This window comes from Dreissena polymorpha, chromosome 6 (assembly GCF_020536995.1).
Source record: "Dreissena polymorpha isolate Duluth1 chromosome 6, UMN_Dpol_1.0, whole genome shotgun sequence".
NCBI lineage: Eukaryota > Metazoa > Mollusca > Bivalvia > Myida > Dreissenidae > Dreissena > Dreissena polymorpha.
The window spans coordinates 67678409-67701879 of record NC_068360.1 but is presented as its reverse complement, the minus strand read 5'-3'; the positions used below and the strand labels follow the sequence as shown (position 1 = coordinate 67701879).

The 23471-nt window shown below is 40.1% G+C and overlaps 2 protein-coding genes across 2 annotated transcripts in view; one reads left to right on the top strand and one right to left on the bottom strand.

Annotated features, from left to right (window-relative positions):
• LOC127833374 (60S ribosomal protein L8-like) overlaps window positions 1–23471 on the top strand; it is a 368912-nt gene that overhangs the window by 209702 nt on the left and 135739 nt on the right. The gene's annotated exons all lie outside the window — the stretch shown is intronic.
• LOC127833361 (UDP-glucose:glycoprotein glucosyltransferase 1-like) overlaps window positions 1–23471 on the bottom strand; it is a 100056-nt gene that overhangs the window by 42202 nt on the left and 34383 nt on the right. The window contains exons 14-16 of the mRNA XM_052358558.1: window positions 19086–19307; window positions 9300–9428; window positions 8826–8990 (exon numbers count right to left, since the gene is read on the bottom strand). Of these exons, the coding sequence (XP_052214518.1) occupies window positions 8826–8990; window positions 9300–9428; window positions 19086–19307 (516 nt within the window). The remainder of the gene's footprint in view (window positions 1–8825; window positions 8991–9299; window positions 9429–19085; window positions 19308–23471) is intronic.

The window sequence follows — 23471 nt, the reverse complement described above, 5'->3', positions numbered from 1 at the left end:
CCGGTGACCGGACCGGTAAATACCGACCGGTGACCGGAACCATTTGTCAAGGATGGGTGGGCAAAGAAACCACGGCAAGCCGAACTTTCCCACTCCAAACACACTTGAAAATTGGTAGAATAGGACAGTGTTTAACACTTATAAGTTTATGACCTATCTACAGAATATAGCCTCTTCTTGAACCAATAACAGGCGCCTTTAAAATCCTGGATAATACAGGTCGCGAAGTCATCGATTTGCGAAGTACGGAAATATGATTGATAGTGGTACCTCCGGAATCGGAGGTGTGATGGCAGAAAAAGGTGAAAACCCTAGGGGTAACCTTAAGCGGGTCCACGCTTGCCAGTAGAATGCATGGAAGTCTTAAATTCTGACTTGATTAATCCATTTACTTCAAGACTTCTAACCTGGACGAATTCCGAAAGGAATACGACCAGTTATAGGAAGACGGCCTGTTATGGCCAGAAGTGTAATAGAAGAATAACTTTAAGATGAGGTCCCTCCAGATCCTAGGATCTAAGATCTGAGTTCAATAGGTCATAAGCCATCTACAAGACTGTAGCCGCTATGCGGTCAATCTGATAGGCAATCCTATGTATCAGAACTCTTGTTGTTTCCAGTAGCTTGAAAATATGCACTGCCGTAGGAGCAATAGAAAAGCAGAAGTCGATACAAATGTCGTCTTGGTAATCCTGTTAACGTCATTAATGTGTCCCAACTGTTCCGTGACACTGACTGCAAAGTCTGTAGCCGACAGGTAAAGGCGGTTAAAACAATTCATCCTTCGGGTCTCGAACATAAATTAATAGAGGTCAAATAGTAATGTTCGACCTCAATGCTAGTCTCCGAACCCAGTTCAGCCGATCTATCTGCAAGACCAGTAGTCTGCATGTAGCCGGTTGAGATAGAAGTACAAATAACAGATATAGCATGATTTGGTAACCGTCGCCAGTAGAACATCAGTATTGAAAAACACAAAAAGTCATGTAGATTGTTGAATCCATAAAATATAGTATTCAATACAATCATAGCCAGGGGTATACAACTATGTAATGTAGACGATACCCGTGATACTAAAAATTGACCGATGAAAACACAGTGGAATACCGGTAATTGGTAAGTGGTGACCGAACCGGACCGGTCAATGACCGGTAACTGTAGCCCGGTGAACGGACCAGTCATAATATGACCGGTGACGTTACCAGTTAAAGACCGAAAAATGGTGGAATCCATATGGTCTGTTATCAATGTCAAGCACTGCTCGGAAAAGAAGATCATGCCAAAAAAATCCAATCCGATGGCGATGAGACATCACTTATTCTGACCGGTGATCAGTGATCGGTGATATGACCGATGAATGGTGACCGATGTCCGGTGATCGGGACCGGTATAATATAACTGCGTCAGAATGGAAATATCTGGTGCAGAAGAATGACCATCCACGAAGTCATCTGATAATGTTAACCGGAAAACAACGGTAGATTATCAGTATTAATAGGCATAAGTGTCCTTGTAGTCGTAGTGGAGAAAAGAACAGCTTATCCCGAAGCCTGAATGTTAAACGAACTAGTGTTCGTATACAACTACGGCTCGGTGACTGCAACATGTGTGGATGCCATAAGAAGAACCATCACACGTGGAATGGAGACATGATATTCCTAAAGGAATAAAATGGAGAACGTCGATATGACCAGTAGGTTCATTAACGCCTACGTGAGAAGTGGCGACATCCATATAACTTCGATGCCGAAATATTGTTCGGCTACGCTGGAAATATTGTCTTCTACAATATTGTCTCCGTGAGCATTGACATGATCGCTTACGAGCGTATCAACGCCGACAACTGCTCAATGAAGGAGAGGTATGTTCGATAAATATCCCGTGGTGCTCAATGCAGTCCGCTGATGTCTACGTGAAGGTTGACGACGTCCTCGTTTCCTGCGATGTCGAGATCTGGATCGGCCGAGATGTGGATCGGCTGCGATGAGACCGAGATCTTCTAGAATAACGTCTCCGTGAGTGACGACGTGATCGCTTACGAGAGCCGCGATGATGAGAACTGCTCGACGAAGAAGAGCGTGTCCGATGTCTAATCCTTGATGAAGACGATGTATTCAACGAAGAATAGGAGAATAATTCAATGAAGAAGACCGAGTTCTTCTTCTTGACCGGTGACTGGTGTTATCGGTGGCAGGCCTAACTGATGACTGTTGACCGGTGACCGGAGCGGTGATCAATGACCGGACCGGTGACCGGACCGGACCGTTGACATGACCGGACCGGTGACATGACCGGACCGGTGACATGACCGATGACCGGACCGGACCGGTGACATGACCGGTGACCGGACCGGTGATATGACCGGTGACCGGACCGGACCGGTGACCGGACCGGACAGGTGATCAATGACCGGACCGGTGACCGGATCGGACCGGTGACCGGACCGGACCGGTGACCGGACCGGTGACATGACCGGTGACCGGACCGGTGATCAATGACCGGACCGGTGACATGACCGGTGACCGGACCGGACCGGTGACCGGACCGGACCGGTGACCGGACCGGTGATCAATGACCGGACCGGTGACCGGACCGGACCGGTGACCGGACCGGACCGGACCGGTGACCGGACCGGTGACATGACCGGTGACCGGACCGGACCGGTGACATGACCGGTGACCGGACCGGACCGGTGACCGGACCGGTGATCAATGACCGGACCGGACCGGTGACATGACCGGTGACCGGACCGGCCGGTCAGACGTCGATCAATGGTCCGTGATCAACGTCCCCGGTGACGTACCGGTCATATCATGACCAGTGTTGTCACCGGATAATGACCGTATGGCGGATGCCAAATGGTCCGGCATTGGTCGATGTCCTTGACCAATGCCATCGGGCAAAGACCGGCTGACGGGTGTCGCCATATGGTCTGATGTTGACCGACTGTCTAAGAGACTTAGCATAGTACGGTCGCGATCGTGCCCGATACCCGGTGACTGATACTGCAACTATCATCCATGATCTGCGAAGTCACCGGGTATTTATCCACTCTTGTTTCTGCGACCATCATGTAGTCGAATATATGAAAAACAAGAGCAAAGCATATTCAACCATAAACTGGTCACAGACCAGATCATCATACGGCACATAAAATCATTATTTGACCATAATGAAAATTATAATAATACTGCCGTAGATCATAAATTAAACAAAAGTTTAATTCAAAACAGATGAAAAATAAAATGACGATCAATAAGATTGTCATACGGAACGTTAAAATCATTATTGCACACAATGGCAAATGATAAACAATCTGTCAATAGAAGAACACGCTTTGCACGATCTCGTAACACATTAGAAGAACATGCTTTGCACGTTCTAGCAATGTATTAGAAGAGCACGTTTTGCACGTGGTCGTTCGCGCCTGAAAACACCCAGCATGGTAGAAATAAACCATTGTTCGATAAAAACAAGCATGGCTTACCTTTTACAAATGAAACAAAATCCATTAAATCCACACAAATTAATCCGAATGAGAAATAAAAAGATAAATAACACAATTTATCTATTCAAAACCCCAATCAACCAAGTGAAAAACAATATTTTAATTCAGAGCCGTAAAAGACACGTATACACCTGGTTGATCCGGAAAGAATATTGAGGGTTGGTTACCGATTTTTGGCTAGGTTGCATTGCACTATGTTTAACCTGGCCTGTATTACGGTATTGAGGTGGCGGATTCCCAGTTAAAATTCCGGATGAGTTATTTCCCCTTGGGAAGTATAAGCATACGATAACAGGTCAGTATTTATGACATTAAAACGTTCTTCTGTAGAGATAACTAAAAGTTATTAATGGCCAGACATGAAGTGGCACATGTTTGGATCAGTAAAAATATGTCTCAGTGAGATATGATATTTGACCTGTGAAGAAGTTTCCTGAAAATAATTGTACAGGAGACTTAAAAGGTCGTAGAACCATAATCCCATGGTTCATTACGTATATTTCATGAAATTATGGCAAAAACTCAGTTATTGCAAAAACTCACCAAGAAGGCAAGATATTCCAGTTTATGTCAATGGACGAATGTATAACAATCGCACACCCTGCTGGATCGATTTCTGTGAACTGCATTGTTGACGTTGTTCAGCATACCGGTATACACTGCGATATACGATCGCATAACGCTAATAACTAGCGTTTGATGATAAACAACATTCTTTGATATACTATGTACACCATGCAACTCGTCTGCAACTTCACTGGCGCGCATGCGCGATTACATTATTGAACCCAACGGAAAAATAATTCGAAAGAAAGAACTGCAGGACAAAAGGTCCAACAGGGCGTTGAGACGAACTGGTATGAGAAAGACGATAGAGAAAATTTGTTGTTCTTGCAAAGAACGAATAAGTTCCTGATTTCCAGTTACAAGGAGTGATAATATGATCACCTCCGTGTCTGTAAGTAAACCACGACCGATGTGTGATAGTTGAAACCATCACAAAGGAATCGTGAAAATGTGTTGTAAATGAAAAACAGCTAAAAAGAATTTTTGCTTTTCAAGATGTATATGTGCAGGTGATATTCGTTAGGATACCACATAATTGAGAAAATCAAGATACGTTGTTCTATGTGATCGTCCATAACCTTATCTGCTCACATCTGTATAAGATGTAAGGAAGGTTGTGGTAGAATAAACTATATTCTTGCCAAGATAATCTTCTAGTCTAGACACCACTGAATAGTGGTAAATAATGACAAAAAGATGGAAATCTGTGTCATTAAATAATCCCGAGATTAATACAATTATCTTAAAAATAAAGCTGAAACGGACGTAAGAAAAGACGTCTCAGCAGAAGGACCGGTGACCGGACCGGTAAATACCGACCGGTGACCGGAACCATTTGTCAAGGATGGGTGGGCAAAGAAACCACGGCAAGCCGAACTTTCCCACTCCAAACACACTTGAAAATTGGTAGAATAGGACAGTGTTTAACACTTATAAGTTAATGACCTATCTACAGAATATAGCCTCTTCTTGAACCAATAACAGGCGCCTTTAAAATCCTGGATAATACAGGTCGCGAAGTCATCGATTTGCGAAGTACGGAAATATGATTGATAGTGGTACCTCCGGAATCGGAGGTGTGATGGCAGAAAAAGGTGAAAACCCTAGGGGTAACCTTAAGCGGGTCCACGCTTGCCGGTAGAATGCATGGAAGTCTTAAATTCTGACTTGATTAATCCATTTACTTCAAGACTTCTAACCTGGACGAATTCCGAAAGGAATACGACCAGTTATAGGAAGACGGCCTGTTATGGCCAGAAGTGTAATAGAAGAATAACTTTAAGATGAGGTCCCTCCAGATCCTAGGATCTAAGATCTGAGTTCAATAGGTCCTAAGCCATCTACAAGACTGTAGCCGCTATGCGGTCAATCTGATAGGCAATCCTATGTATCAGAACTCTTGTTGATTCCAGTAGCTTGAAAATATGCACTGCCGTAGGAGCAATAGAAAAGCAGAAGTCGATACAAATGTCGTCTTGCTAATCCTGCTAGCGTCATTAATGTGTCCCAACTGTTCCGTGACACTGACTGCAAAGTCTGTAGCCGACAGGTAAAGGCGGTTAAAACAATTCATCCTTCGGGTCTCGAACATAAATTAATAGAGGTCAAATAGTAATGTTCGACCTCAATGCTAATCTCCGAGCCCACTTCAGCCGATCTATCTGCAAGACCAGTAGTCTGCATGTAGCCGGTTGAGATAGAAGTACAAATAACAGATATAGCATGATTTGGTGACCGTCGCCAGTAGAAAAACAGTATTGAAAAACACAAAAAGTCATGTAGATTGTTGAATCCATAAAATATAGTATTCAATACAATCATAGCCAGGGGTATACAACTATGTAATGTAGACGATACCCGTGATACTAAAAATTGACCGATGAAAACACAGTGGAATACCGGTAATTGGTAAGTGGTGACCGAACCGGACCGGTCAATGACCGGTAACTGTAGCCCGGTGAACGGACCAGTCATAATATGACCGGTGACGTTACCAGTTAAAGACCGAAAAAAATGGTGGAATCCAAATGGTCTGTTATCAATGTCAAGCACTGCTCGGAAAAGAAGATCATGCCAAAAAAAATCCAATCCGATGGCGATGAGACATCACTTATTCTGACCGGTGATCAGTGATCGGTGATATGACCGATGAATGGTGACCGATGTCCGGTGATCGGGACCGGTATAATATAACTGCGTCAGAATGGAAATATCTGGTGCAGAAGAATGACCATCCACGAAGTCATCTGATAATGTTAACCGGAAAACAACGGTAGATTATCAGTATTAATAGGCATAAGTGTCCTTGTAGTCGTAGCGGAGAAAAGAACAGCTTATCCCGAAGCCTGAATGTTAAACGAACTAGTGTTCGTATACAACTACGGCTCGGTGACTGCAACATGTGTGGATGCCATAAGAAGAACCATCACACGTGGAATGGAGACATGATATTCCTAAAGGAATAAAATGGAGAACGTCGATATGACCAGTAGGTTCATTAACGCCTACGTGAGAAGTGGCGACATCCATATAACTTCGATGCCGAAATATTGTTCGGCTACGCTGGAAATATTGTCTTCTACCGTGAGCATTGACATGATCGCTTACGAGCGTATCAACGCCGAGAACTGCTCAATGAAGGAGAGGTATGTTCGATAAATATCCAGTGGTGCTCAATGCAGTCCGCTGATGTCTACGTGAAGGTTGACGACGTCCTCGTTTCCTGCGATGTCGAGATCTGGATCGGCCGAGATGTGGATCGGCTGCGATGAGACCGAGATCTTCTAGAATAACGTCTCCGTGAGTGACGACGTGATCGCTTACGAGAGCCGCGACGATGAGAACTGCTCGACGAAGAAGAGCGTGTCCGATGTCTAATCCTTGATGAAGACGATGTATTCAACGAAGAATAGGAGAATAATTCAATGAAGAAGACCGAGTTCTTCTTCTTGACCGGTGACTGGTGTTATCGGTGGCAGGCCTAACTGATGACTGTTGACCGGTGACCGGAGCGGTGATCAATGACCGGACCGGTGACCGGACCGGACCGTTGACATGACCGGACCGGTGACATGACCGGACCGGTGACATGACCGGTGACCGGACCGGTGACATGACCGGTGACCGGACCGGTGACATGACCGGTGACATGACCGGTGACCGGACCGGTGACATGACCGGTGACCGGACCGGTGATCAATGACCGGACCGGTGACCGGACCGGACCGGTGACCGGACCGGACCGGTGACCGGGCCGGTGACATGACCGGTGACCGGACCGGTGACATGACCGGTGACCGGACCGGACCGGTGACCGGACCGGACCGGTGATCAATGACCGGACCGGTGACCGGACCGGACCGGTGACCGGACTGGACCGGTGACCGGACCGGTGACATGACCGGTGACCGGACCGGACCGGTGACCGGACCGGTGACCGGACCGGTGATCAATGACCGGACCGGACCGGTGACATGACCGGTGACCGGACCGGCCGGTCAGACGTCGATCAATGGTCCGTGATCAACGTCCCCGGTGACGTACCGGTCATATCATGACCAGTGTTGTCACCGGATAATGACCGTATGGCGGATGCCAAATGGTCCGGCATTGGTCGATGTCCTTGACCAATGCCATCGGGCAAAGACCGGCTGACGGGTGTCGCCATATGGTCTGATGTTGACCGACTGTCTAAGAGACTTAGCATAGTACGGTCGCGATCGTGCCCGATACCCGGTGACTGATACTGCAACTATCATCCATGATCTGCGAAGTCACCGGGTATTTATCCACTCTTGTTTCTGCGACCATCATGTAGTCGAATATATGAAAAACAAGAGCAAAGCATATTCAACCATAAACTGGTCACAGACCAGATTATCATACGGCACATAAAATCATTATTTGACCATAATGAAAATTATAATAATACTGCCGTAGATCATAAATTAAACAAAAGTTTAATTCAAAACAGATGAAAAATAAAATGACGATCAATTAGATTGTCATACGGAACGTTAAAATCATTATTGCACACAATGGCAAATGATAAACAATCTGTCAATAGAAGAACACGCTTTGCACGATCTCGTAACACATTAGAAGAACATGCTTTGCACGTTCTAGCAATGTATTAGAAGAGCACGTTTTGCACGTGGTCGTTCGCGCCTGAAAACACCCAGCATGGTAGAAATAAACCATTGTTCGATAAAAACAAGCATGGCTTACCTTTTACAAATGAAACAAAATCCATTAAATCCACACAAATTAATCCGAATGAGAAATAAAAAGATAAATAACACAATTTATCTATTCAAAACCCCAATCAACCAAGTGAAAAACAATATTTTAATTCAGAGCCGTAAAAGACACGTATACACCTGGTTGATCCGGAAAGAATATTGAGGGTTGGTTACCGATTTTTGGCTAGGTTGCATTGCACTATGTTTAACCTGGCCTGTATTACGGTATTGAGGTGGCGGATTCCCAGTTAAAATTCCGGATGAGTTATTTCCCCTTGGAAAGTATAAGCATACGATAACAGGTCAGTATTTATGACATTAAAACAGGATTTTCAAGTAAATCATAATTATATGAATCCCCAGATTGGCCTACCATCACATAAAAATAACCTTTTTAACCCACACACACCACATGAGCATACCTGGTATACATTCTGCTGCAGGTCAGGTGTGGCAGCCATGAATTCTGCTATGACCCCCCCACACCCACACACACCACATGAGCATACCTGGTATACATTCTGCTGCAGGTCAGGTGTGGCAGCCATGAGTTCTGCTATGACCCCCTCCTCAAAGTTGTCCTGGTTCAGGTCACTCTTCTTCAGGGGTTTGCCGTTGAGCAATACCTGGGGAAAGTCCTGCAGGCCTGCCTGAGCCAGAAAATCTGCCCCACCCTGAAATCAGAAATAGAGCATAGTCCCATTTGGTTAAAGAATAAGTGAGAAGGGAAATCTAAATCATAAATCTGCTCCAATCTGAAATCAGGACTTACACATAATCTCATTTAATGAAACAATTGATATCTACAATGAGATGTGGACTATTCTGACAGCAGCAAAGTTAAATAGCACAGGCGCTTTGGAAAATATTGTTTCCATTCTTAAAACTATATATAAAAGCAAACAAGCATTATCACAGTTAACTGTTCACATATCATTACTCAATGACAAGCCTTTGATGTGTTACAGATCTGCATTACCTACCCGCTTCATGAAGTCATACTCTGAATTCTTGCCAAACACCTGCTCTATGTCTTGATCAGCGAACTGTGACTTGAATTCCTTTGTTACCATGTCAACGGTGATGTCCCCGCCCTTTGCACCATCATACACCTGGATATAGAGAGTGCTATATATAATTAATGATGAAAATTAATTCTGAAGGTGAATATAAGTTGGGCCATCATAGCAGTCTTATTTATGCACAGGTCATGACATTTTTTCCTATGTCTATTAACTGTTAATTTATATAATTATCTAATTGATGTTTATATATAATGTAACACCTAGTGAACAGCAAATTGATGTTTATATATGTGGTGATGTCATGTTATTGATGACATCATTTAACATTCATAGATAGGAACTATAAATAATATCAGTGCACTAGTTTAACTTCTATATGAAGATTTTATTTGTGTTTTTTTCTTGTAAGATTAAAACTGATACTGGTGTTTCACAATTGTACCTTTCTTGAAAAAAAGTATCTTTTATCTTTTAATTGATTTGATGTAATGTTGTACTTTCATTTCATACTTATGGTAGTGTGCTACTTTTTTAGATCCAAATATATACAAGTCATTTCTAATTGTAATATTCTTAGAACAAGACCTGAGTTTGAGAAGCACAATACCCCCTACTTTGCTTTGAAGCCGCGAGGCAGCTATTTTAGAGAAAATTATTAAGTACAAGGCCCATTACTTCGCCAAAAATAAATGAACCATAACAAAACTCACACTTCATCTGTAAGTCATGTAGGAAAACACACATACAAAAAATCAGCTCCATATCTGAAAACTTGGCTTAAAAAACCCTGTGGAAAATAGAATGCCAGACAGACTGATGGACAGACTAACGGACACTCCAACTGCTATATGCCACTTTCTACTGGGGGCATAAAAACATGATTGAAATGCTGTGTTTTATGTAAAAAAAAAACAGAACTGGTAATAGTGATTACTCTTCATAACTAATATCAGCAATAACCATCATTGGGCTGTAAATTATGTTGATTCTATCATGTATTTTATGAGAAATTCATCTTAAACTTTTAACACTATTTAAATCTTAACTCTGCCCTTTGCGCAAAAAATATACCAACATGGGTGCGTTTCTGTGACATCAACACACAAAAACAATTCCAGTGGTGTTGGCTTTTTAATAAAGTTTGAGTGAATGATAGAGTGACATCACCAGTTTTGTTAAATACACAGAGCATTTTATGTTAATAAATGCATATTTAATGCCAAATTAACAAAAACATAAACATTTTTTCCAATATAACAATTGTACGACTTATGGGGTTCACTCAGTTGCATTATGCAAAAACAAGTTGTGTGCAATAAGTTTGGTAGATCGCCAGTTTAAGAATGGCATTTTATTAAATAATTTCTTATAATTTTTTGAAATTCTTTTTCAACATTTGGCTCCGACAAGGGTTTGTTGCAGATTAATCTACAGTTATTTTCCTTCATCATCTATTGCATCAACAGTTTGCACGTCATAGTAGAATATCTTATAGCTTTCTGATAAACCCAATACAGCAATGACGCAAACTACAAGTAATGCTAAAAACAAACTTATTGCCTACATCATGATTTCATGAGTTGGTGATTTCAAGTAAGGATCAAAATAAACTCATTGCGTACATCACAATTGCGTGAGGTGGTCACTAACAATATAGGAATGGCTGTTACTTATGCAAGTAAACAGAATCCAGAACGTCATCAACTGGCAATCCTTTGTTTTTATATTATCACTTTCCCCCAATACAACAGATCCACTGTTGAGCGGGACTGCACGATTTTCATATGTGTAAAATTGTAATATATTGACAAAAACATGTTATAATAACACAAAATAGGCAAGAAAAATTATACATTGAAGACAAATTTCATAAAATGCAGCAAAGACAAATAAGCTCCCCGAGCAGATTGTTTTGAAGATATTTCGTACATATTTTCCTACAATGACTGAAGCATTTGTCTTTTTATTAGGATCGGAGTTAGTGTTCGTGTGGTATGAATAGAGGAACTTAAAATGATCCTTAAAACTAAATTTAGATTCATATCTTACATGCATGCTGGAGAATTCAACAGTGCAGACATTTTTTATTTTATAATTAAATATCTAGCTTATTACGCATTTTTTGACACATGTTCTTCTTAACTTTTATTTTAATTTATATTGAAATATATGTATAATAAGTTTTGTACACATTTTATATAAATTCATAAATATTTGACAAAAACGTGCAGTCCCGCTTTAATGTCACAACTGCATCATGTTTTAAATATTTTTATATTGATTTATAAATGATAGAACAATTCCCATTTGTTACTGACAGATCTTTCTTCCTTGGATCAACTAAATATTTTTTTTATCTTCAATAGACCAGCTTCCTGTTGTTTGTTTGTTTGTTTTTTGTTTTTTTTTGGGGGGGGGGGGTCATTTAGCTTTGTGCAATCCTCAAATTTGGACTTTAAGGTCTTTCTTTTTTTTTGTAGCTACACCTCAATTTATTAGGGATTGCATTTGAGCAGAACTATTTTTAAATGCTTCAATATATGGCAAAGTGATGGCTGAGACAGGACTGTTAAAGCTTTTACATGGCCAAATTTAACCTTTGATATCTACGAGTGATTTTGTTCTTTAAGGAAGGCAGACTATTTGCAAAAAAACACGTTGTTATATGATGGTTTACATTTGTGCCAAATTGATTAAATCCATCAATAAATGACAAGCTGAAACAGGGATTTTCCACCTGTTTAAGGCATAATTGGACTGTTGACCTCGCATTTTGACCTTGAACTTAATTGAGAAATACAATACCCCACATTTTGTGTTATGATGGTGGACATTTGTGCCAAGTTCAAGCAAAATCCATCAATACATGACAAAGTTGTGGATGAGACATAAATTTTGCCCAGACTTACAGTGTTACTGTTCTATATGCTTTCACTTCAATGGGGGAGGTGGAAGCATAGAAACTTTGACTTCTCTACAGAAAGGCTACTTCTTAATGATAACGGGTGGGTCAGTTCACTTCAGCACGAGGGATGGTTGATGACGACAATAGTGACGCACAGAGCTATACTGAGAAGGTTTGTAGGGGCAGTGGACAAATACGGTCTGGTGATTCATTATTGAGCACATGCACAGTCAAAGGATCATGGACTAAGAGATGCATCCCACGTCTTTATGTAAAACAATAGGATAGAACTTGAGATTTGAAAGTTGATATACAATTCTTAAAATTATGCCAGTACTCACACAATTTCACACACAAACCTTTGACTAGGGTTTTCCTTGAATCACTCCATTAAGAAATGAAATTAAAAAAAATTAAAAAAACCCATAATCTTCACACTGCCATTTCTATGTTCTACAAGTTCAACAAAGTATCTTCATTTCTTTTCGATTTATCTAATTTGCAAGCAGCTGAACGGACATTCTCCCCTGGTTAAACAAGTATGCCACTAAAACACATTTTTTAAGTAAAATTCATTTCAATTATTAAATACTTACCTGCTATCCTATAGCTTTCTTCTTTCCAAGGGGAATTACTGACCTGCTATCCTAAAGCTGATTTTGCAGCTGCGGTGGGAAGGCTCGTATATATTTTTCCATCACAGTAGAACCCATAAACAGGGTTATCAGCTAATGATAGCAAAACCCAAAACAAGGGTTATCAGCTAATCTTCGTTAAAACGGTATTAATTGTGACTTCTCGTACAAAGTAAATATGTCTATATTGTAAAGAAGACACTACCATTAGTGAAACCACAACAAGACCAAACATATACAAATTGTATTGTTGGCACTTCAGAAAACAAAGATAAAAAGATGAAAAAAGGTGGTCAGATTCTTCCAGAAAACAGCTTGGAGCTCGTCAAAAAGTGGGGTGTGATTAATATACGCCCACGAAAACAGACAGATCTTTTAATTCATGCGGTTAGATCCTAAAAAGGAATGAATCCTTATATTAGAGATACGAGTAAACCTTCATTTGTCGAGGTCTAATCCCGATAAAAAGAAACTGCAGAAACTCCCCCCTTTTTTTTAAGGAAATGAAGAGTGTCTTTAAGGGAACCTCGAATGGACTTAACACTGCTGAGATAGAACTTCAAAGCCCTGATTGGCCATAGAAGTTTATCCTCATTTCCATGTCTACCAGTTTAAGAAAAACTTGGAAACTTGAAGATTTTGAGAAGCCATATAGAGGATTTGATATAAGCAAAGAATCCTGGCTGACACAACAAAGTGAAGAGGACATTAGATCCAATTGAAATTGGTCGTATTCAACAGAAAATAACAACAACATGAATTTCACTTCTCGGTATGGTAAAAGCCTTAATCTATAATAAGGAAAACCGTCTTAAAAATTATATTGGATCTGTTAATAAGCCTGATGAAAATGTTCATAGGAAGCTTAATAAGCAACCCAATAACACAAGCCAAAACCGCTTAAGAGGGCATTAAAGGGAATGAAAAAAACGAAAATGAAAATATGTTGAAGTTCCATAGCTTGGATCAGTTCCAAAATAGGTAAGACAGCACAAAGTTGTGATGACTTACACAAACCAAGGTATACGAAAGCATAATATCCTTTGATGGAGATAAGAACAAATTTCTTATCATCAAACAAAAAGATGAGAAAACCTCTATGCATCTAGCAGAGTGATTAAGGTAATAACTATGCTCTCGAATATCCAGTCAAAAAAGAATTTCCATAGAACCTTTATACAGTTCTGAAGGAATTATCCTTGCAAAATTAACAAGAATTGAAGATCTAACAGAAAAACGTTCTTCTGTAGAGATAACTAAATAATGGCCAGACATGTAGTGGCACATGTTTGGATCAGTAAAATTATGTCTCTCTGAGATATGATATTTGACCTGTGAAGAAGTTTCCTGAAAATAATTGTACAGGAGACTTAAAAGGTCGTAGAACCATAATCTCATGGTTTATTAAGTAGATTCCATGAAATAATGGCAAAAACTCACCAAGATATTTCCAGTTTATGTCAAGTGGACGAATGTATAACAATCGCACACCCTGCTGGATCGATTTCTTTGAACTGCATTATTAGCGTTGTTCAGCATTTACACTGCGATCTATGATCACATTACGCTCATTACTAGCGTTAGATGAGAAACAACGTTCCTCGATTTACTTTGCAGGTCAGAATACACTAAATAGTTTCCCTATATAATTCAATGTGAAAGCGACAACTTTTGGCCAAAATAAATGCAATATTTTGCACATAGAGACCCCGATAACCATACCTTTTCTTAAAGGCCATTCTAAGCGGAATCGATTTATGCAATAAAAAAGATATGTCATGTTCAATGCAAGAAAGAACTTGACACAAATCAAAATCCACTGTTTTTGCAACTTTTTTTCCGGCCGTTTCTTAGTGGAGTGTAACATTTTTCAGTGCGATGGTTTACTATAGTCTTCAAGTTTATGATATTTCAAGGATTCAGAAGTGAACAGCTATTCATGCCCTACCATTATCTCCGAAAGAAAACACCCGAATACTAGATAAAAGTGTAAAACATGCCTTCCTGTCAACTATGGTATTTTTTTAGAGAGTACAGCCCTCCATGAAACGGTTATTTAGTGTACTGTAACTTGCATCTACATTTACGCAAAAACAATGCCGCGTATGCGCAATCACATTTCATTTGAACCCAACCGAAAAATAATTCCACAGAAAGAACTGCAAGACAAAACGTCCAACAGGGCGTTGAAACAACCTGGTATGTGTTAGATGATACAGAAAATTTGATGTTCTTGCAAAGAACGAATGAGTTCCTGGTTTCCAGTTACAAGGAGTGATAATATGATCACCTCTCTGTCTGGAAGTAAACCACGACCAATGTGTGTTAGTTGAAACCATCACAAAGGAGTCTTGAAAATGTGTTGTAAATGAAAAACAGCTAAAAAGAATCCTCGCTTTTCAAGATGAAGATGTGCAGGTGATATTCATTAGGATTACACATAATTGAGAATATCAGGATAAGTTGTTCTAGATGATCGTCCCTAACCTTCCCTGCTTCACATCTGTATAAGATGTAAGGAAGGTTGTGGTAGAATAAACTATATTCTTGCTGAGATGATCTTCTAGTCTAGACACCACTGAATAGTGGAAAATAATGACAAAAAGATGGAAATCTGTGTCATTGAATTATCCCGATATTATTACAATTAACTTAAAAATAAAGCTGAAACACATGTAAGAAAAGACTTCTCAGCAGAAAGACCGGTGACCGGACCAGTAAATACCAAAACCATTAGTCAAAGATGGGTGGGGAAAGAAATCACGGCAAGCCGAACTTTCCCACTCCCAACAGACTTGAAAATTGGTAGAATAGGAAAGTGTTGAACACTTATAAGTTTATGACCTATCTACAGTACATAGCCTCTTTCTTGAACCAATAAAAGGCGCCTTTAAAATCCTGGAAAATAAAGGTCGTGAAGTCATCCATTTGCGAAGTATAATTGAAAGTGGTACCTCCGGAATCTGAGGTGTGGTGGCAGGAAAAGGTGAAAACCCTAGGAGTAACCTTAAGGAGGTCCACCCTTGCCGGTAGAATGCTTGGAAGTCTTCAAATATGACTTGATTAATCCATTTACTTCAAGACTCCTAACCAGACGAATTCCGAAAGGAATACAACCAGTTATAGGAAAACGGCCTGTTATGGCCAGAAGTGTAATAGAAGAAGAACTTTAAGAGGGAAGAATTGTTCTTTCTAATAAAATTGTCTCCAACAAGGGAATCTTGAAGATGAAAACAGAAGGTGAGGTCCCTCCAGATCCTTAGCATCTAAGATCTGAGTTCAATAGCTCCCAAGCAATCTACAAGACTGTAGCCGCCATGCGGTCAATCTGATAGGCAATCCTATGTATCAGAACTCTTGTTAATTCCAGTAACTAGAAAATATGCACTGTAGTAGGAGCAATAGAAAATTAGAAGTCGACACAAAATGTCGTCTTGCTAATCCTGCTAGCATCACGTATGTGTCCCAACTGTCTGTAGCAGACAGGTAAAGGTGGTTGAAACAATTCATCCTTTGTGTCTCGAACATAAATTAATAGAGGTCAAATAGTAATGTTCGACCTCAATGCTAGACTCGGAGCCCTAAGTAGTCTGCATGTAGCCGGTTGAGATAGAAGTAGAAATAACAGATATAGGTATTTCATAATCTTCTAGTATTAGTAGTTCATAACCAGCACCAGAATGGATAGCTGGTCAGGAAAATCCACCATAGACCAAGTCAGCGGAGATGATTTGGTAACCCACGGTCACCAGTAGAACATCAGTATTGAAAAACACTAAATGTCATGTAGATTGTTGAATCCATAAAATATTGTATTTTATACAACCATAGCCAGGGGTATACAACTAGGTAATGTAGAAGATACCAGTGATACTATAAATTTGACAGATGAAAACACAGTGTAATACCGATGATTGGTAACTGGTGACCGAACCAAACCGGTCAATGACCGGTAACTGTAGCCAGGTGAATGGACCAGTCATAATATGACCGGTGACGTTATAAGTTAAAGACCGAAATATGGTGGAATCCATATGGTCTGATATCAATGTCAAGAACTGCTCGGAAAAGAAGAGCATGCCAAAAATCCAATCCAATGGCGATAAGACATCATTAAAGCAGACGACGAAGATTCATTCGATGATAAAGAAGAGAAAGAATAGTCTGATGATGATAACGAAGAAGAGGAGGAAAAATAATCCCAAGATGATGAACGACTACTTATTCTAACTATTGATATGACCAGTGAATGGTGACCGAATGGAAATATCTGGTGCAGAAGAATGACCATCCATGAAGTCATCTGATAATGTAAACCGGAAAACAACGGTAGATTATCAGTATTAATAGGCATTAAGTGTCCTTGTAGTCGTAGTGGAGAAATGAACACCTAATCCCGAAGCCTGAAAGTTAAACGAACTAGTGTAAGTATACAAATACGGTTCGGTGACTGCAACATGTGTGGTTGCCATAAGGAAACCATCACACTTAGAATGGAGACATGATATTCCATTAAGGAATAAAATGGAAATCGTCGATGTGACCAGTAGGTTCATTAACGCCTATGTGAGAAGTGGCGACATCCCATATACCTGTGATGCCGAAATATTGTTTGGCTACGCTGAAAATATTGTCTCCTACAATATTGTCTCTGTGAGCGTTGACGTGATCACTTACAAGCATATCAACGCCGAGAACTGCTCAATGAAGGAGAGGTGCTTTCGATGACTATCCTGTTGTGCTCAATGAAGGAGGTGTGTTCTATGACTATCCTGTTGTGTTCAATGAAGGAAAGGCATGTCAGATGTCTATCCTGTTGTATCTATGTTGGCAGCTCGTTGACGATGATGAGTCCTTCGACGAAGAAGAAGTAGAACAGTCCGATGATGCTGAAAGATTTCTTCTTCTGACCAGTGACCTGACTGGTGATGAACGGTGACTGGACCGGTGATGAACGGTAACCAGACCAGACCGGACTGGACCGGTGATGAACGGTGACCGGACCGGTGATGAACGGTGACCGGACCGGTGATGAACGGTGACCGGACCAGACCAGCCAGTCAGACGTCGATCAATGTAGAGCCAAAGGTCCGTGATCAACTTCCTCGGTGACGTACAGGTCATATCATGACCAGTGTCACTGGTTGATGACCAAGGTATGGTGGCTGCCATATGGTCAGACATTGGTCGATGTTCATGACCAATGCCCTCAGGCAAAGACCGGCGTATGGGGACACCATATGGTCTGATGTTGACCGAATGTTTAACTTAATAATCTCAGTACGGTCGCCATCTTGCCCGGTACCCGGTGACTGATGCTGCAACTTGTCATCCATGGTCTGCCAAGTCACCGGGTATTATCAACTCTTGTATCTGCGACCATCATGTAGTCGGTTTTATGAAAAACAAGAGCAAAACATATTCAACAATAAACTGGTCACAGACCAGATTATCATACGGCACATAAAAATCATTATTTGCCTATAATGAATATTATAATAACACTGCCGTAGATCATAAATAAACAAAAGTTTAATTCAAAACAGATGATAAATAAAAAGACCATCAATTAGATTGTCATACGTTAAAATCATTATTGCACACAATGGCAAATGATAAACAATCTGTCAATGAATGAGAAGAACACGCTTTGCACGATCTCATAACCCATTAGAAGAACAAGCTTTGCACGTTCTGGCAATGGATTAGAAGAGCACCTTTTGCATGTGTTTTTTTGCGCCTGAAAACACCCAGCATGGTAGAAATAAACAATTGTTCGATAAAAGCAAGCATGGCTTACCCAAATGAAACAAAAGTCCATTAAATCCACATAAATTAATCCGAATGAGAAGTAAAAAGATAGATAACACAATTTATCTATTCAAAACCCCATTCAACCAAGTGAAATAAATCAAAAAACAATTTTCAATTCAGAGCCGTAAAAGACACGCATACACCTGGTCGATCCGGAAAGAATATTGAGGGTTGGTTACTGGTTTTTGCCTAGGTTGCATTGCACTATGTTTACCCTGGCCTGTATTACGGTATGGAGGTGGCCGATTCCCAGTTAAAATTCCGGATGATTTAATTCCCCTCGGAAAAGAGAAAGCTATAAGATAGCAGGTCAGTATTTATGACTTTAAAATGTTTACTATTATGCTCCTGAAATCAAATACTTAAAAAATAGTGAAACTTTGTTCTTACATCCGTGATGAAGGTGAGAGCCTTGGGACCGTTGTCCTGCTGGCGAATGTAGTCAAAGGCGTAGGCCAGGGCCACACCAGCGTCATCGAGCCCGCAGGTGTCTCGGTCCCCTCCCAGCACAAACACCAGACCAATACGCACGGGAACATTGTGCACATAGAACGACTCAGCCATCTTGAGCAGCTCTCGACTGTTCTTGTCCAGGGGGTCCACAAGGAAAACCTGAGGGAATAACATGGAGTCCATATGAGCAAGGAATACCTGAGGGCATCACATGTAGTCCATATAAGCAAGGTTTACCTGAGGGCATCACATGGAGTCCACATAAGAAAGAAATACCTGAAGGCATCACATGGAGTCCATATGAGCAAGGAATACCTGGAGGCATCACATGGAGTCCATATGTGCAAGGAATACCTGAGGGCATCACATGGAGTCCATGTGAGCAAGGAATACCTGAGGGCATCACATGGTGTCCATATGAGCAAGGAATACCTGCGGGCATCACATGGAGTCCACATGAGAAAGAAAAACCTGAGGGCATCACATGTAGTCCATATGAGCAAGGAATACCTGAGGGCATCACATGGAGTCCATATGAGCAAGGAATACCTGAGGGCATCACATTAAGTCCATATGTGCAAGGAATACCTGCGGGCATCATATGGAGTCCATATGAGCAAGGAATACCTGAGGGCATCATATGGAGTCCATATGAGCAATAAATACCTGAGGGCATCACATGGAGTCCATATGAGCAAGGAATACCTGAGGGCATCACATGGAGTCCATGTGAGCAAGGTATACCTGAGGGCATCACATGGAGTCCACATGAGAAAGAAATACCTTTGGGCATCACATGGAGTCCATATGAGCAAGGAATACCTGGAGACATCACATGGAGTCCATATTAGCAAGGTATACCTGAGGGCATCACATGGAGTCCATATGAGCAAGGTTAAAGTTGTTTTGTGAAAAGAAAAGGTTGCTGTTTCGGCAGATATATACATATATGCGTTATCAGCAGTTTTGTGTGTGTGTGTTAAATTTTTTTTAAATAGACATTTGTTACCTGTGCTACAAAGCTATTATTTTGGATAAAAGTAATATGAGGACAGTAATTTAAAATAATGAGCATCAGCAAAAGAAAATGGAAGTACATTTTTCAACAAATTGTTGTCCAAATTTGAGATCATGAGATAAGCATCTCAGCATCTTATAGGGGATGACTGTTTACAATCTGTTTAGCAAGAACACTTTTAGATACTAAAAACAACCGTATTTGTTCGAAAGATTGTGTTTTTATAAAATAGTTTTTGCATTATTAAATAAAATATGTTGAATTGTTATCATATATCAAAGTCAGTTATAATTAAGTAAATGAGTATGAGAATATGTACAGCTACTAGACATTCAATATTGATCTTCTTTTATAGTACAAAACATCTCTTGATCTTTCTTATAGTTATAAATGTGTGCAAATAGAGAAGTAAACACACACAAGACATTTGAAAATGTATCATATCAAAACAACTATCAAACTATTTGTTATTTAAATGCACAAAAAATCTGTCGCATACATACATTATTTTTGCAAAAACAAATGCAAATCAACTTTTCTTCAAACAGTTGTTTGTGCTTCTTAAAAGATGTTATAAGTTGTTTTTTTTACTACCAAATTGTTCACATTTTTGACAAAGTGCTTTTAAACAACTGGAACAATTTTAGGACTCGCCTTGCATTGATATTTCCAATTGAAACCTGCTAAAATCACAAATCTTTCATAATCACACACAAAATACTGACTAACTGAAAATTGTAGGGGTAAAACATTCAAGTTGTAATGTCTTATCTATCTTATGACTGGTTTCCATCTGACATCAACACAAAGGTCTTTGATGAAAGTGCCCAGTAAATTGGGGTCAATTTCCAGGAGTATTACACAATTACCACCTGGCAACAATGCAGGCACAGGTATAAATGGGTTTTATAGAGAGTAGCCTAGGATAAGTGAATGAAAAGTCAAATAAGATTCATATGTAAAACTTCTTGTTGTTTTATTGGTTTTATCACTATGTTAAATTTCTGCAAAGTATAGATAACAATCATAAGTAATGGCAATAATTAATTTGAGTAATGCAATAATTATAATTAGATATTTGGGTTGTGGTTAATGTTTCTGAATCCATTACCAGTATCATCATAATCATCATAATCATCATCGTTATCATCATCATCATCATCATCAGCAGCAGCAGCAGCATCATCATCATCAGCATCATCATCAACATCATTATCAACATCCGCATTACAACTAGAGTGTTAACATGGTGTTAATATAGTCATATTATGAAAACTGCCGCTACCCTGGCGGCCATGATTTTCAACAAACCGTAACCATTTTCGAACTTGGCCAAGCTATCAATACAACAAATCTTCGGACCAAGTTATATGAAGATTGGGCTATAAATGTTACTTCTAGAGTGTTAACAAGGTTTCAATATAGCTATATAAGCAAAGCTGCCCCGCCCCCTGGCGGCCATATTTTTCCACAGACCGAGACCATTTTTAAACTCAGCCTAGCTATCATAAAAATATGTTCAAACCAAGTTTCATGAAGATTGGACTATAAATGTGACTCCTAGAGTGTTAACAAGGTTTAACTAAAGGCATATAAGCAAAACTGCCCTGCCCCCCTGGCAGCCATGTTTTTTTACTGATCCGAACCATTTTCAAACTAAACTGTCGTATCCAGGAAACAAATGTTCTGACCAAATTTCATGAAGATTGGACCAAAAATGTGACTTCTAGAGCGTTCACATGTTTTCACTATATACATATAGAGACAAGAGACAAAATTGTCACAAAACCAGGTTTTCATTGTGAAAAAAAATCTGATAAAGGGAGACAACTCAAACTGAACTTTTGAAATGAACAAACAAAATTAACCCCCTTTGTAAGTTTGTTTTAAAATAAATATATTTTTAGTCGTGGCGACCTTGACATTGGAGATATTGAAGTGATTCTTTCGTGCGACACACCGTCCCATGATGGTGAACAAATGTGCCAAATGATTTTAAAATCTCATAATGAATGACATAGTTATAGCCCAGACAAGCTCATTTATGGCTATTTTTTACCTTTGAACTCAAAGTGTGACCTTGACCTTGGAGATATTGACGTAATTTTTTCGCGCGACACACCGTCTAATGATGGTTAACAAATGTGCCAAATGATTTTAAAATCTCACAATGAACGACAAAGTTATGGCCCGGACAAGCTTGTTCCGCCCGCCCGCCAGCCCACCAGCCAGCCAGCCCGCCCGCATTCGCCAATCTAATAACCAGTTTTTTCCTTCGGAAAACCTTGTTTTAAAACTGCCCCACCTCCTGGCGGCCATGTTTTTTCACTGATCTGGACCATTTTCGAACTTGTCCGAGATGTCAATGAAACCAATGTTTTGACCAAGTTTCATGATGATTGGGCAAAATTGTGACTTCTAGAGGAATATAAGGAATACTGCCCCGCCCCCTGGCGGCCATGTTTTTCAATGGACCGAAACCATTTTTGAACTCAACCAACATATCATTAAGACAAAAATTTTGACAAAGTTACATGAAGATTGGGCATCAAATGTGACTTCTACAGTGTTCAAAAGGTTTTTGTTTTTTTTCGACCTTGTGACCTCATTTTTGACCCAGCATGACCCGGTTTGAACTCGGTCGAGGTATCATTGAGACAAATGTTCTGACCAAGTTTCATGAAGATCGGACAATAAATGTGGCCTCTAGAGTGTTCACAAGGCAAATGTTGACAACTGACGCACAAAAGGCGATCACAATAGCTCACCATGAGCATGTTGTGCTCAGGTGAGCTGAAATAGAAAAATTATTTTATTTTTGGGGGGGGGGGGGGGATTCTGGGGTGAGGCGTGGGGGATAGTTTGGGTGGAGTCCATTGTGGTATGTCAGGTAAGTGTTGTTTTGTCAAAGCATGAATAAAATCTGATCTTAAATAAAGAAGTTATGGCAATTTAAGCAAAATTTATTAATTTGACTTTGAGAGTCAATGTCATTCAAAGGTCAAGGTCAAATTTAACTTGCCAGGTACAGTAACATCATGATAGTAAGAAAGTATTTGTAGTTTGAAAGCAATAGCCTTAATACTTAAGAAGTAAAGTGGATCTAAACACAAAATTTAACAAAATATTCAAAGTTACAAAGAAAAAAAGGGCCATAATTCCTACAAAATGCTTGATACAGTTGTCTGCTCTTGTTTATAGGTTGGGGTCATGTTGGTAAAAAAGTATGCAAAATACAAAAGCAATATGTCAAGGGACATTGAGAAGATTTGAGGTGGTACGCAAACTTTAACATAGAGTTATCA